At 40.4% G+C, this 15,163-nt stretch overlaps 1 protein-coding gene across 5 annotated transcripts in view; it reads right to left on the bottom strand.

Annotated features, from left to right (window-relative positions):
* Positions 1–714: 714 nt before the first annotated feature.
* Positions 715–15,163, bottom strand: part of MAP3K8 (mitogen-activated protein kinase kinase kinase 8) — a 31,432-nt gene continuing 16,983 nt past the window's right edge. For all 5 annotated transcript variants that reach the window (XM_066232581.1, XM_066232584.1, XM_066232583.1 and 2 more), the window contains 3 exons: positions 11,372–11,524; positions 10,505–10,751; positions 715–1,830 (listed from right to left, as the gene is read on the bottom strand). In XM_066232581.1, coding sequence (XP_066088678.1) covers positions 1,700–1,830; positions 10,505–10,751; positions 11,372–11,524 — 531 coding nt within the window. In that variant the 3' untranslated portion in view covers positions 715–1,699. The remainder of the gene's footprint in view (positions 1,831–10,504; positions 10,752–11,371; positions 11,525–15,163) is intronic.

Below are 15,163 nucleotides of genomic sequence, written 5' to 3'. Positions count from 1 at the left end.
ATAGTGTTGGACTGGGATGCGGAGGGCCCAGGTTCAAGATCCCAAGGTTGCCAGCTTGAGCGCAGGCTCATCTGGCTTGAGCAAAGCTCACCAGCTTGTACCCAAGTTTGAGCAAGGGGTCACTGGTTTGAGCAAGGGGTCACTCAGTCTGCTGAAGGCCCACGGTCAAGGTACATATGAGAAAGCAATCAATGAACTAAGGTGTCACAACAAAAAACTGATGATTGATGCTTCTCATCTCTCTCTGTTCCTGTCTGTCCCTCTTTGACTCTCTGTCTCAATAAAAAAAAAAAAAAAAAAGAGTTGTCTTTAGAATTTGGTGTGCATGATTGAAATCTATCTCATACAAAGGCAAGTTAACTATTAACTTTGCCAAACACAAATAGGCACAGAGCATGCAAGTATCTATTCCAAGGTAGTATAAATATAGAAAAACAAGGTCCAGAAATAGAATGACACTTAGCCTAAACCAGTGGCTCACAGTTTTTTTTCACTTCAAAGTACTGAAGGGACGCAACCCAATCTGGCTGACAGCATTTGACACAGCAGCGACAGAGGGAGCAGACGGACAGACCATTTGCAAACCTCTCCGGTGTTTTCGCCTCCTCATGATATATGTTCCCCTCCAACCTACATCCCAACCCCCAGAGCCCATCTCCAGTCCCAGGTGAGAATCACACATTTCACAACAGTTAAGGCAAAATATTGAATTTATTTAGTTGATTTGATCAATTGCATTGGATAAAAGTGTTGGTTTCATCTGCATGATGTAAAACATACTTTAGGAATAGTCATGATACTTTACAATGCTAAAAAAAATATGTAACTATAAGAAAGACTCGTGAAGGCATTTGATATAAAACATACATAGTATGCTATTTTAATATACAAATGCTTAAAAGACTATAGTCACAGGAGTTACAAAAGTAGCATCATTAAGAATTGACAAAAGTTTTCCATTTTTCATAAAGGTCACATTCTCATCCTTTGGGATGTACAGAAATTATGTGGTTTACACAGTTCTATCCACATTCAAAACATCATGTTTTAAATGTTTTAAGCATAGCATGTACAATACAAAATGTTTCCATAGGAACAGAACAGAACCCGTCACTAGTGGCCCGCTGTCAGATGACCCCTCTCTCATCTGCCAGCCATTTTCAAGACACTAGTTCAGCTTATTGTTACAACATTCAAGTTGTTCTAGTCACCCAGAAAGATTTTAATTTAAACTAGAATCTACTGACAAAGGCTCAAAAAATTCATCTATAATATACACTAATATACACAAAACAACTAGTCTGCATTAAATGAAGTTCCCATATGTAAGTCAGAACGAAGAACAGTAATTTCAGGCTAATATATTATTCTTATAATTGCTATTTTTTGAAATTTCAAGCAAAGTGCACAGTGAATGGAATCAGTCACCAGAAATGATCCTTCTAAGAGTCCTTAATTTCCTCCCCTCGAGAGTCACACCACCTGACCAGTGAGAATCTTTAGACCTGGTGGGTGACAGGGCAGCTCTGCCAATCCAATATGCAGAAGCCAAGTGCAAGTCACATTCACAAGTCATGGGAGCCTGCGCTGCCAGCCAATGAATGGCACAGTTCACCAGACAGAGCCCCTGGGCCGTCAGCAGAACCAGCTACCCCAGGATAAAAGCTGAGTCTTAACTGAAAGCACAAGATGTCATCCATCAGCCATACTCTAACGTTGGTGGACCCCGGACAAGGTTGAAATAGCCAGCCAGGGCTCCGAGGTCGATGTACAGAGAACGCTGCCTCTTGAGCATCTCGGATTCTTCAGTGCTTCCTGCGCACGAAGTATCTGAAAAGGGAGAGATGGAAACATGCAATGAATGACCTGGATAAGTGTTCAATAATAAATTCCTCTTCTTTCTACAAAAAAAGTAAATAAATAAACAACAATAATAATAATAGGTTGGATGTAAGGAAACAGCATTTTAAAACCCTGGTTTTACTAAAGAGTTATCAAGTTGAACACTACGGGTTAATTCATAGAATATGTCATACATGAAAGAGTTCAAAAGGAGTGACGTCACGGAAATGGCGCCGTGAGCAGCGCGTCCGACAGATCTCCCCAAAATCTCAACAAATTTATCAACTAGAAACAGAAAAATATATCCTCGGAGCATCCCGGAGTTCCACACACACACTGAAAGCGAAAGGACTGTTGCCGAGAAGGGAATACGCCTGTGGTGAGTCAACACGCACGTGCAGCTGCCCGCTCCGCGGTCTGGAGAGCCCCGGCTACTGGTGTGCACAAAGAAGCCGCACGCGGGCGCCCCGTGCTGAGGCCCGGCCCGGGGAGTCCCGACTACCAGCGAGCGCTAAGAAGGCACGCGCGCGCGCCCCGTGCCTCGGCCCGGCAAGAAGCTGCGCACGCGCCCCGTGCCGCGGCCCAGCCCAGCTCCCCGGCTACCGGCGCGCGCGCCTGTGCCGCAGTCCGGGAGGGGCGCCAAACCTGTCTTTCCTAGTCAGGAGATTCTCTCCATGGGCGGGGCACCTCACCCAGCCATTGGGGGAGGGGCGCGCAGGCAGCCTGAAATACTTCCTGGAGCACAGCTGCGGATCCAATCACTGAAATTAGCGTAAACCACGAAATCTGCGCACCCACGGGGCTCTAATTGATAAGATCTCTCCCAGTTAAGCAATCCAAGACAAGAGGCATAATATTTTTCAGTGCTGTTCGCTGAAGGGGAAGGGACAATTCTGATTGACAGAGCCTCCATATTCAGGGCTATATCTAACAAGAGGGACTTGGCAGATATTAAGATCTATACAGCAAGCAGCGAATAGTGCATCTTCTCCCCAGCCAAAACAGGCTACAAAGTGTGGAAAGCCTGGGTTGAGTGGTCCAACTGAATGGTAGGCGCTGAACAGTCACCTTGACAACAATTGACTCCCAGCCCCACCTGATTACGCTGGAGGCTCTGACTGCCACAGCCTTACCCAGAGCCTGGCGCTGAGTGAGGATAGAGTGGGGATCTCCCAGCTCTTTGAGCCTCTTGCTCCCCAGACAGAAGCAGTGGCAGCCTCATAGCTGGATCACCAGGCTGCTAATTCAGGAAGGGGAGACTAGGGGAGAGGCTCTGGGAAAGCAAACTCATTGTTGGACTCTGCAAACGCCAACAAGCCTTGACTACCAGCGAGACTAAAGCCAATTATATGACATTGCCATAGAATCCCATCAACTGCAAATCCCTACCTAAGCGTGACACAGGGGCAGAACCTGGGGTACAGAGTCACCAACCAGGAAGAGGGAGAGAAAAGAAAAAGGAAGAAGTTAACCTCTCAAAATCAAGAAAAATCCACAGACGTTATAACTTGTTCCACTAATTCTTTGTTGTTGTTGTTACTTTCTTCTTTCTTATTTCATTTATTATTATTTGTATTTCCTCCACCTTGGTCCTTTTATTCGCTGCCCATCTTATGCTACCCTTTTCTTGAACTACACTACCCATGAGTGTTACATTTTATTTCTTTTCTTCATCCTTACTATCCTTTAGGGTTACACTCCAAAACCCTTAACTCTCACTCTCTCCCCTTTTGTTTTCTTTTTGGTTTTTTTTGTTTGTTTTTGGTTTTTTTTCCCTTTCCTTTTTTTTTTTCTTCCTTTGTTTCTCTCTTTTTATTATTTTTTGCTTTCTATTTGTTTCTTCTTTTCTCCTTTGACTTTTCCTCCCAGTTAATCCTCAATCACGAACAAATTATTTAATTTGGGACTCAAGTTTTTTTGTTTTTTTGTTTTTTATCTGCTTTTGTTCTTGGTTTTCCTTTATTTGTTTGTTTTTGTGGCATTTTGGGTACTTTTTACATTGCTATTTAACTCACTAGCATTCCTCCCAACCCAAAGTCTCCACTGTATTTAGTCTTCGCTCCACTTAATACAACAGATTTTTACTTATTATTTTTATTTTTTTCTTCTTTAAATATAATTATTTTTTCTCTCCTTTTTTCTGTTTCCCTCTTATCCCTCTCATTATATCTCTTAGTCGACCATCACTTACAAGCAAATCATTTTATGCTTGTCTAAGATATTCTCCCTTTTTTTTTTTTTTGTATTTAGTAGGTCCCTACTCCCTTTTTTGCCCCTTGAACTCTTCACCCCAAATCAGGCCCTCCGTTATAGGCAGTTTTTGTTCCATTTAGCATAATATAATTCACAGGTCATCACGATATTTCCCTAAAGAGGTGAGAGGAGGGGAGGAGATCAAAGAAAAAAGGGGGAAATAATAAATTATTACTTTTTTTGTGTGTGGAGTGTTTTCCCTTTTTTTTTTTTCTTTTTTTTCCCCTTTTTATTTTTTATTAATTCTAATTAACACTATCAACAAGACCACCTTCAGATGCCAATAAGAAAAAGTAAATCGAATATTATGGATACAAAAGATACAGAGGTAACACAAATAGATGTGGAAAAATCTATGGAGAAAAGATTTAACATATTGGAAGCCTTGGAGCCAAATGACAGAGAATTTAAAATAGAAATCTTAAAAATACTCAGAGATATACAAGAAAACACAGAAAGGCAATTTAGGGAAATCAGAAAACAACTCAACGATCACAAAGAATATATTTCCAAGGAAATTGAAACTATAAAAACAAATCAAACATAAATTAAAAACTCAATTCACGAACTGAAAAATGAAATAACAAGCTTAGCTAATAGAAAAGCCCAGATAGAAGATAGGATTAGTGAAATAGAAGACAAGCAACTTGAGGCACAACAGAGAGAAGAAGAAAGAGACTCAAAAATAATAAAAAACGAGAAAGCCCTACAGGAATTGTCTGATTCCATCAGAAAGAATAACATAAGAATAATAGGTATATCAGAGGCAGAAGAGAAAGAAAATGGAATAGAGAATATACTCAAACAAATAATAGACGAGAATTTCCCAAGCCTGTGGAAAGAACTAAAGCCTCAAATTCAAGAAGCAAACAGAACACCGAGTTTTCTTAACCCCAACAAACCCACTCCAAGGCACATCATAATGAAGATGACACAAACCAATGACAAAGAAAAAATTCTCAAGGCAGCCAGGGAAAAGAAGAATACAACATATAAAGGAAGACCTATTAGATTATCATCAGATTTCTCAGCAGAAACTCTACAAGCTAGAAGAGAGTGGACCCCAATATTCAAAGCCCTGAAAGAGAGAAACTTTCAGCCAAGAATACTATACCCATCAAAGCTATCCTTCAAGTATGAAGGAGATATAAAAACATTCACAAATACAGAATTTATCATCAGAAAGCCCCCACTCCAGGAAATACTAAAGGGGGTTTTCCAACCAGATTCAAAGAACAAAAGAAAACAAAACCACAAGTAACAGCTCCACCAAGAAAACAATAAAACCAAACTTAAACTGTGACAACAAAAGAAAAAAAAAGGGGGAGAAAAGATGGAGATTAACAGTAGCAAAGGACGATGAAGTGCAGAAATACTCATAAGAAAGGGTACTACAATGAATATGGTAGGTACCCTTTTCATTACTTAATGGTAACCACCCTTGAAAAAACCACCACAAAAACACTTGACTTAAAAAAGGTAGCAACAGAAGAAAGAAGTATGGAATACAAACAAACAAAAACAAACAACAGAAAAACAAAAGAGAAGAATCAAACAAGATACAAAACTAACAGAAAGCAAGATATAAAATGGCAATAGGGAACCCACAAGTGTCAATAATTACACTAAATGTAAATGGATTAAACTTACCAATAAAAAGACACAGAGTAGCAGAATGATTAAAAAAGAAAATCCAACTGTATGCTGCCTACAAGAAACTCATCTAAGCATCAAGGATAAAAACAAATTCAAAGTGAAAGGCTGGAAAACAATACTCCAAGCAAACAACACCAAAAAAAAAAGCAGGTGTAGCAATACTCATATCTGATAATGCTGACTACAAGACAGAAAAAGTACTCAAAGACAAAAATGGTCATTTTATAATGATTAAGGGGACACTGAATCAAGAAGACATAACAATCCTTAATATATATGCACCAAACCAAGGAGCACCAAAATATATAAGACAGCTACTTATTGACCTTAAAACGAAAACTGACAAAAATACAATCATACTTGGAGACCTCAATACACCGCTGACGGCTCTAGATCGGTCATCCAAACAGAAAATCAATAAAGATATAGTGGCCTTAAACGAAATACTAGAACACCTGGATATGATAGACATCTACAGGACACTTCTTCCCAAAGCGACAGAGTATACATTTTTCTCTAGTGTACATGGAACATTCTCAAGAATTGACCATATGTTGGGCCACAAAGACAATATCAGCAAATTTAGAAAAATTGAAATTGTACCAAGCATATTCTCTGATCATAAAGCCTTGAAACTAGAATTCAACTGTAAAAAAGAGGGGGGAAAACCCACAAAATTGTAGAAACTAAACAACATACTTCTAAAAAATGAATGGGTCAAAGAAGAAATAAGCGCAGAGATCAAAAGATATATACAGATGAATGAAAATGAAAATACCACATATCAGAATCTCTGGGATGCAGCAAAAGCAGTAATAAGAGGAAAGTTCATATCACTTCAGACCTATATGAACAAACAAGAGAGAGCAGAAGTAAACCACTTAACTTCACACCTTAAGGAGCTAGAAAAAGAAGAACAAAGACAACCCAAAACCAGCTGAAGAAAGGAGATAATAAAAATCAGAGCAGAAAAAAACGAAATAGAGAACAGAAAAACTATAGAAAAAATCAATAAAACAAGGAGCTGGTTCTTTGAAAAGATCAACAAAATCGACAAACCCTTGGCAAGACTCACCAAGGAAAAAAGACACAGGACTCAAATAAATAAAATCCAAAATGAAAGAGGAGAAATTACCACAGACATCATAGATATACAAAGAATTATTGTAGAATACTATGAAAAACTATATGCCACCAAATACAACAATCTAGAAGAAATGGATAAATTCCTAGAACAATACAACCTTCCTAAACTGAGTCATGAAGAAGCAGAAAGCCTAAACAGACCAATCAGCAGGGAAGAAATAGAAAAAACTATTAAAAACCTCCCCAAAAATAAAAGTCCAGGCCCAGACGGTTATACTAGTGAATTCTATCAAACATTCAAAGAAGACTTGGTTCCTATTCTACTCAAACTCTTCCAAAAAATTGAAGAAGAAGAAATACTTCCAAACACATTTTATGAGGCCAACATAACCCTTATACCAAAACCAGGCAAGGATGGCACAAAGAAAGAAAACTACAGACCAATATCTCTAATGAATACAGATGCTAAAATACTAAACAAAATACTGGCAAATCGAATACAACAACATATTAAAAAAATAATACATCATGATCAAGTGGGATTCATCCCAGAATCTCAAGGATGGTTCAACATAGGTAAAACGGTTAACGTAATACACCATATCAACAAAACAAAGAACAAAAACCACATGATCTTATCAATAGATGCAGAAAAGGCTTTTGATAAAATACAACACAATTTTATGTTTAAGACTCTCAACAAAATGGGTATAGAAGGAAAATATCTCAATATGATAAAGGCCATATATGATAAACCATCAGCCAACATCATATTAAATGGCGTAAAACTGAGGATTTTCCACCTTAAATCAGGAACAAGACAGGGTTGTCCACTCTCTCCACTCTTATTTAACGTGGTGCTAGAAGTTCTGGCCAGAGCAATCAGACAAGACAAAGAAATAAAAGGCATCCGTATCGGAAAAGAAGAAGTAAAGGTATCACTTTTTGCGGATGATATGATCCTATACATCGAAAACCCGAAGGACTCCACAAAAAGATTACTAGAAACAATAAACCAATACAGTAAGGTCGCAGGATACAAAATTAACATAGAAAAGTCCATAGCCTTTCTATATGCCAACAATGAAATATTAGAAAACGAACTCAAAAAAATAATCCCCTTCACGATTGCAACAAAAAAAATAAAATACCTAGGAATAAACATAACAAAGAATGTAAAGGACCTATATAACGAAAACTACAAGGCATTGCTAAGAGAAATAGAAAAAGACACAATGAGATGGAAAAATATTCCTTGTTCTTGAATAGGAAGAATTAATATAATTAAAATGGCCATATTATCCAAAGTAATATATAAATTTAATGCAATTCCCATCAAAATTCCTATGACATTTTCTAAAGAAATGGAACAAAAAATCATAAGATTTATATGGAACTATAAAAAACCCCGAATAGTCAAAGCAATCTTAAGGAAAAAGAATGAAGCTGGGGGCATTACAATACCTGACTTTAAACTATATTATAGGGCCACAATAATCAAAACTGTATGGTATTGGCAGAAAAATAGACACACAGACCAATGGAACAGAATAGAAAGCCCAGAAGTAAAACCACATATATATGGTCAAATAATCTTTGATAAAGGGGCCAACAACACAAAATGGAGAAAAGAAAGCCTCTTCAACAAATGGTGTTGAGAAAACTGGAAAGCCACATGCAAAAGAATGAAACTCGACTACAGCCTGTCCCCGTGTACTAAAATTAATTCAAAATGGATCAAAGACCTAAATATAAGACCTGAAACAATAAAGTACATAGAAGAAGAATAGGTACTAAACTCATGGACCTGAGTTTTAAAGAACATTTTATGAACTTGACTCCAATGGCAAGAGAAGTGAAGGCAAAGATAAATGAATGGGACTACATCAGAATAAAAAGTTTTTGCTCAGCAAGAGAAACTGATATCAAAATAAACAGACAGCCAACTAAATGGGAATTGATATTTTCAAACAACAGCTCAGATAAGGGCCTAATATCCAAAATTTACAAAGAACTCATAAAACTCAACAACAAACAAACAATCCAATAAAAAAATGGGAAGAGGACATGAACAGACACTTCTCCCAGGAAGAAATACAAATGGCCAACAGATACATGAAAAGATGCTCAGCTTCATTAGTTATTAGAGAAATGCAAATCAAAACTACAATGAGATACCACCTCACCCCTGTTAGATTAGCTATTATCAACAAGACGGGTAATAGCAAATGTTGGAGAGGCTGTGGAGAAAAAGGAACCCTCATACACTGTTGGTGGGAATGTAAAGTAGTACAACCATTATGGAGGAAAGTATGGTGGTTCCTCAAAAAACTGCAAATAGAACTACCTTATGACCCAGCAATCCCTCTACTGGGTATATACCCCAAAACCTCAGAAACATTGATACGTGAAGACACATGTAGCCCCATGTTCATTGCAGCACTGTTCACAGTGGCCAAGACATGGAAACAACCAAAAAGCCCTTCAATAGAAGACTGGATAAAGAAGATGTGGCACATATACACTATGGAATACTACTCAGCCATAAGAAATGATGACATCAGATCATTTACAGCAAAATGGTGGGATCTTGATAACATCATACAGAGTGAAATAAGTAAATCAGAAAAAAACAAGAACTACATGATTCCATACATTGGTGGAATATAAAAACGAGACTAAGAGACATGGACAAGAGAGTGGTGGTTACCAGGGGTGGGGGGAGGGAGGATGCAGGAGGGAGGGAGGGAGAGAGTTAGGGGGAGGGGGAGGGGCACAGAGAAAACTAGACAGAGGGTGACGGAGGACAATCTGACTCTGGGTGAGGGGTATGCAACATAATTCAATGACAAGATAACCTAGACATGTTTTCTTTGAATATATGTACCCTGAATTATTAATGTCATCCCATTAACATTAATAAAAATTTATATAAAAAAAAAAAAAAGAAAAAAAGAAAGAGTTCAAAAAAGTGTCAGTGACAGCTGGAAATCCTGGCATAATTTTCCAACATCCCAGATGGTTCTCTTTAAATATGGAAAAGTCAGACAAGAAGCACAGAAATGCAAACAAGCATTCCAGGCCTGACATCTTGGTCTGGATCTAAATGGATTGAGCGCCACAGATTTTAACAACAAAAATAGAAACCCCTTTCCATGCGTAGTCAATGCGCCTCAATAGGAACTGACATTCCTAAATGGGAAAGGTTCTTAGCTGGCAAAGAGTTTACGCACAGGAAGACAGAAACGCAAATGGACTTCCTACTCAATTATTTTATCTGGGCAGAGCAGTGCCAGGACGTTTCCAACCAAGGGCTGGCGCAGCTCACATAACTGAATTTAACAGCACCTTGCTCTCTACTGACAGCAAAACTCTCCGATTTGCTTTTAAAAGGCAAATGATATTCTCTGTTGCAAAAAAATAAATAAAAGCAAGTCAGAGGCAATTCTGACTGTGTTACCTTCAACTGCACTAAAAACCTGTGATAACTTGCTGATAAATTAGCTGATTTACTTTTAATGCTTTTGCTAACATTCTTCCTGAAATTTCTTGAACAAAAACCCCCAGGAGCCCAGTTCTTCATGGGCTTTCACCAGCTCCATCAGTGGCAATGCAGACAGAGAAAGGAGGGACGTCAGGGGCCCTGCACATAGCAGGGTGGCCCTACCTGCAATGTTCTCAGGAAGCTCCAGTTCCTTCCTGCTCAGTAGCCTCCTCTGCTCAAAGAGGGCAGAGTCCAGGCTCTGGCAGCGTGGCTGGTCCTCTCTGGGGGGGTTCAGGGCCTCATGTTTCAGCAGGTCTGCTGCCTGGGGGCGGTGGTTGGGATTCCTCTCCAGGGCGGCCTCCATCAGCTCTCTCATGCCAGGACTGCAGTCGTCCGCAATGTCCTCCAGCGGAGGGGCCTGCTTGTGGATCTAGCAGCAAACCAGCCCTCTTAGTATCAATGTAGGAAAATATCCCGTCAACAGGAACAGTAGTCTATAGCCACATGACCTGGGAAGCCATTTATGTCCCAGTGCACAAATGAACAGTTGGTTCAGTGCAGTCCAATATATCCGCTACATCTGAATAAACAGTGACAGCTTTCTCTCTCTAAGCAGCAGCCCAGGGGCCACCACGCCATAACGGGGGTGTTTACTCCTGAGTCTCTCACTGACAAAACGTGAGGTACGTGTTTCACTATGGGCCAAACTGGTGTGGGGATCTATAATCTAAGATTGCGTTTTGAAAATGTTCAAAGAACATATACAACTTCTTTGGCTCAAAGATTTATGCTACTGGGAGTCTACTAAGTGGCATTTTATTATTACATGTCTAACAGAATAGCACATAATAAATGCCCCCACATATATTTTAGTAAGTTCCTACTAAACAAGCAATGCCTTCTGTGGGAGAATGGGCCTTCCTCCATGTGGGATGTACTTTCGGCAGCCCCTCGTGCGTCCCTAGTTCACCACCATCCCACTCTGGAAGGGGAGCAGCTTTCCTGAGCAGGTGGAATCCCACCCTCTCAGCTGGGTTGACCCTCACTTACTATGTACAGGTAAGAGGGGTAGGCTGAGCGAGGGTAGCGCTTAACCCAAGGTGGGGTGCCTGTCTGCATGTGGATGAGCGTGGCCCCCAGGCTGTAGATGTCTGCTTTGGTGGAATGGCCCCTGCACAGGATCACCTCTGGGCTCATGTAAATCTGAAAAAGAAGCAGGAAACATTCGTCCAACTGCCCTCATTGGTCTGGGTGTCCATTTGCTGAATCCCGTCTGGAAGCTGGCTCCACCCCTCCCAACAGCACCATCGCAGAGTTCCCCCAATCTAAGGGGAGTTAACAGACAGCTACCCTGGGCCCCCACTCCTCACAATCCTCATAGATCTGCAAAGAAGTGAGGCATGTGTTTATGTTTCTTATCAGTTCCTTTTATATTTAAATGGACACGACAAATATTCTTCTTCACCTCCAGTTTGCCACTAAATTGCCAAAACTCTATAATTATCTGCAGTGAGAAAAGGTGGCAGAAGTCCAAATGATATTAACATTCATCACCTGGAAGAGAACTTTAAAAAGTGCAATACTATCAAAGTGATCCTGGTAAGTTGTTTCTATGGATAGTTAAAACTTTCCCTGAAGCACAAATAGAGCCTGAAGGGCTTTCTTACTAAATACACTCAAAAAAATTAGGTATCAGGAAACATGCAGACACACCAGTACTTTCAGCCTTTGTACAGTGCTTTTTCACCAATGATATAAAAGTTGGTTTTGCATCTCATTTGTATAATCGAAAAACTTTCTTTGACTTGTCGTTTGTTTTTCTGATGTTCTTGTTTAATAAAAAAAAAAAATCAAATGCTTCTTTTTCTTGTTGCTTCATATTCATTTTGAAATATCCCCCATCTACGGCCATACCACCCTGAACGCGCCCGATCTCGTCTGATCTCGGAAGCTAAGCAGGGTCGGGCCTGGTTAGTACTTAGTACTTGGATGGGAAATATCCCCTAATTTTTGTGAGCAGTACAGAATCACCAAGTTACTGACTAAGGACTAACACAATGGATAGGATTAACTGTTCACCTCCTCCCCCCATAAAAGGATTAGGTAAAGTATTTACTGCTGGTAGAACCAATAGGAGCTACATAACGGGGCTCCTCACGCTCTATGTGACCAAACACGAGGGGATGGCACTGTCCTGTCCACTTGACTGCTGCCCCTCCGGCAGGCTGCCCAGCGCTGTACGGCTCAGTGGCTCAGAGCTCCTGCTTCCTCAAGTTCTGCAAGAGTCAGGACAGCAGGGCATGCTGGTCACAAACACGCAGGCTGGCAGACCGAAAGGCAGGAAACAGGCCTGGTGAGACCTGGGCAAGGCTCTCTAAGAGCGGCTTGCCCTCAGGCATAGGCGCTGGCACCTAGGCATCTAGTCGAGGTCAAGGTCTTCACCTTTCAGCACATTTATTAGAAAGCGAAAGAGACTGTGTGTGTGTGTGTGTGTGTGTGTGTCTATACATGTGATATTACATGGCAATTTACATAAAGTAAGACCAAACACTGAATCAAAAGAAAAAAAAGTTTTAAAAAATCATCATGCTGTAAGTTATTCTAATTAGTTATTTACGTTCATGATTTATTCTTTCTCTGCACCATGTAGTTAAAAAACAATAGATTAAATTATTACCAGATTAACCAGAATGCAGGGGTGGTCAAAAGTTTACAGGCCCTGGCCGGTTGGCTCAGCGGTAGAGCGTCGGCCTAGCGTGCGGAGGACCCGGGTTCGATTCCCGGCCAGGGCACATAGGAGAAGCGCCCATTTGCTTCTCCACCCCTCCGCCGCGCCTTCCTCTCTGTCTCTCTCGTCCCCTCCCGCAGCCAGGACTCCATTGGAGCAAGGATGGCCCGGGCACTGGGGATGGCTCTGTGGCCTCTGCCCCAGGCGCTAGAGTGGCTCTGGTCGCAATATGGCGACACCCAGGAGGGTCGCAACATGGCGACGCCCAGGATGGGCAGAGCATCGCCCCCTGGTGGGCAGAGCGTCGCCCCCTGGTGGGCGTGCCGGGTGGATCCCGGTCGGGCGCATGCAGGAGTCTGTCTGACTGTCTCTCCCTGTTTCCAGCTTCAGAAAAATGAAAAAAAAAAAAAAAAAAAAAAAAAAAAAAGTTTACAGCTACAATACAGATACTATAATTAATAAGTAATAATATAAGAATAAACAGTGTTTCACATACCCACAGCTGCAAACCTACTTTTGCCCACCCCTGCATGTGCTATGTAGTTATAATGTAACATCCTGAATGTAAACAGAAAGAAAGAGATCAAAGACAAGTGACCAGTGTCTGCAGTGATGAGCTATAACGCAGGGACAAACGTCAGACACCTATGAAGCAATCAGGTGAACAAGCTCTAATGGAAAGCAAATCCTCACAGTGGACTCTGACTCACTACACCTCACTGGTTCTTAAAGAACAAGGAATAACAACAAGTTTGCTGCAAGGTTCCACCGGTGACTTCCCAACCTTGCTCAATACCACACACACATAGTAAATGCAGATTGAATAGAAGAGTTGGCATAACTATAAACACTAGACAACAAAGCCAATTAGTAATTCATAAAAAGCAATTCACATTTGGTGAAAATAACTGAATCCACATGCTCTTCAGGAGTAAACACTATGTTGTTATTATCTCATACTCAAGCAAACATTTTTTTTTATTTTTCTGCTAAAGAATCTCAGAGGAAAAAAAAAAAGAATCTCAGAAAGGGCATGTCTTTCTCCAGACATTGCAAAATATTCGATCTGATCACACTGCCAGGAAGAAAAAGGTGTTTTCCATCATTAACACCATAAATAGTTTCTATCTCAAGCTGGCTCCTGGAAAAACAGCAGAGTGCCATTTACATGAGCTTTTGACTAATGCCAAAACATGCTGAACATTTCCCAAAAAAATCCATGTCATAAGCATTAAGTCTTATTGGATTTTGTGCTTTGGTGAACTAGTCTTAATATACTGCACTAAAGTATTTATAAAAAAAGAAAGAAACGTCTACTCTTTTCTCTTCTGAATGTTATTCTGCTCAAAGAGGACTATCAAGAATCCTCTTTCAAATATTTTCCATAATGACTTCAGCAAAAACAAGGATTTCTTCTGCTACCCAGGACAGTTTTTGCTTTGAGTTAAGAAAAGGCTTACAGAATCTTATTTTGAAGTAAACAGATTTTATTTTTCTTGCATTGCAATTGAGTTCTGGGCAATCGATCTCTACCAGCTAGACTAAGAGTTGCTACTTGGTTAAGCACTAAGACTGGCCTGGTAACATTCAGCAAAGGTACAGTCAAGTGCCCTCTCTCCATTTTCTTGGGGCACCTCCAGTAGAGAGGAGGGCATGGGGCTGGGAGGCCAATATTTAAGCACCCAGTACAGTGGGTGAGGGAGGCAGCTACTACACCCATTTACCTTCCCAGTTGTATCCCCCATTGCCCATCATAACCAACTGTGAACTAAACTGTTGATCTGTTAATAATTCAGATAAACTGAACATAATTCCTTTCACCAAAGAGTGAGGACTCCTGAAGTTCTAACAAGGGTGTGATCCTTGCTGGCCTTGTCCTCTGTTCCATCCCTGTACCTACAACAGCTTGCCACATAGCAGGTGCTCAACAGACACTCATTACATGAATCAACTCTTCAACCTAATAATGTGGATGCTAAATTACACATAGTATTTGAAAGCCCATGAATCCAATTTTCTCTCATTTAGACTCTGGAAAGTTTTGTTTTGGTTTTGCTTTATTTTGTGTTACAAATAGAAGTATTATCACTAGTTCATATCTTCAAGAAGACTTA

Source organism: Saccopteryx bilineata, chromosome 5 (genome assembly GCF_036850765.1).
Source record: "Saccopteryx bilineata isolate mSacBil1 chromosome 5, mSacBil1_pri_phased_curated, whole genome shotgun sequence".
In the NCBI taxonomy this organism is placed as follows: domain Eukaryota; kingdom Metazoa; phylum Chordata; class Mammalia; order Chiroptera; family Emballonuridae; genus Saccopteryx; species Saccopteryx bilineata.
The sequence above is the reverse complement of the archived record's forward strand: the minus strand, read 5'-3'. Positions and strand labels throughout refer to the sequence as shown.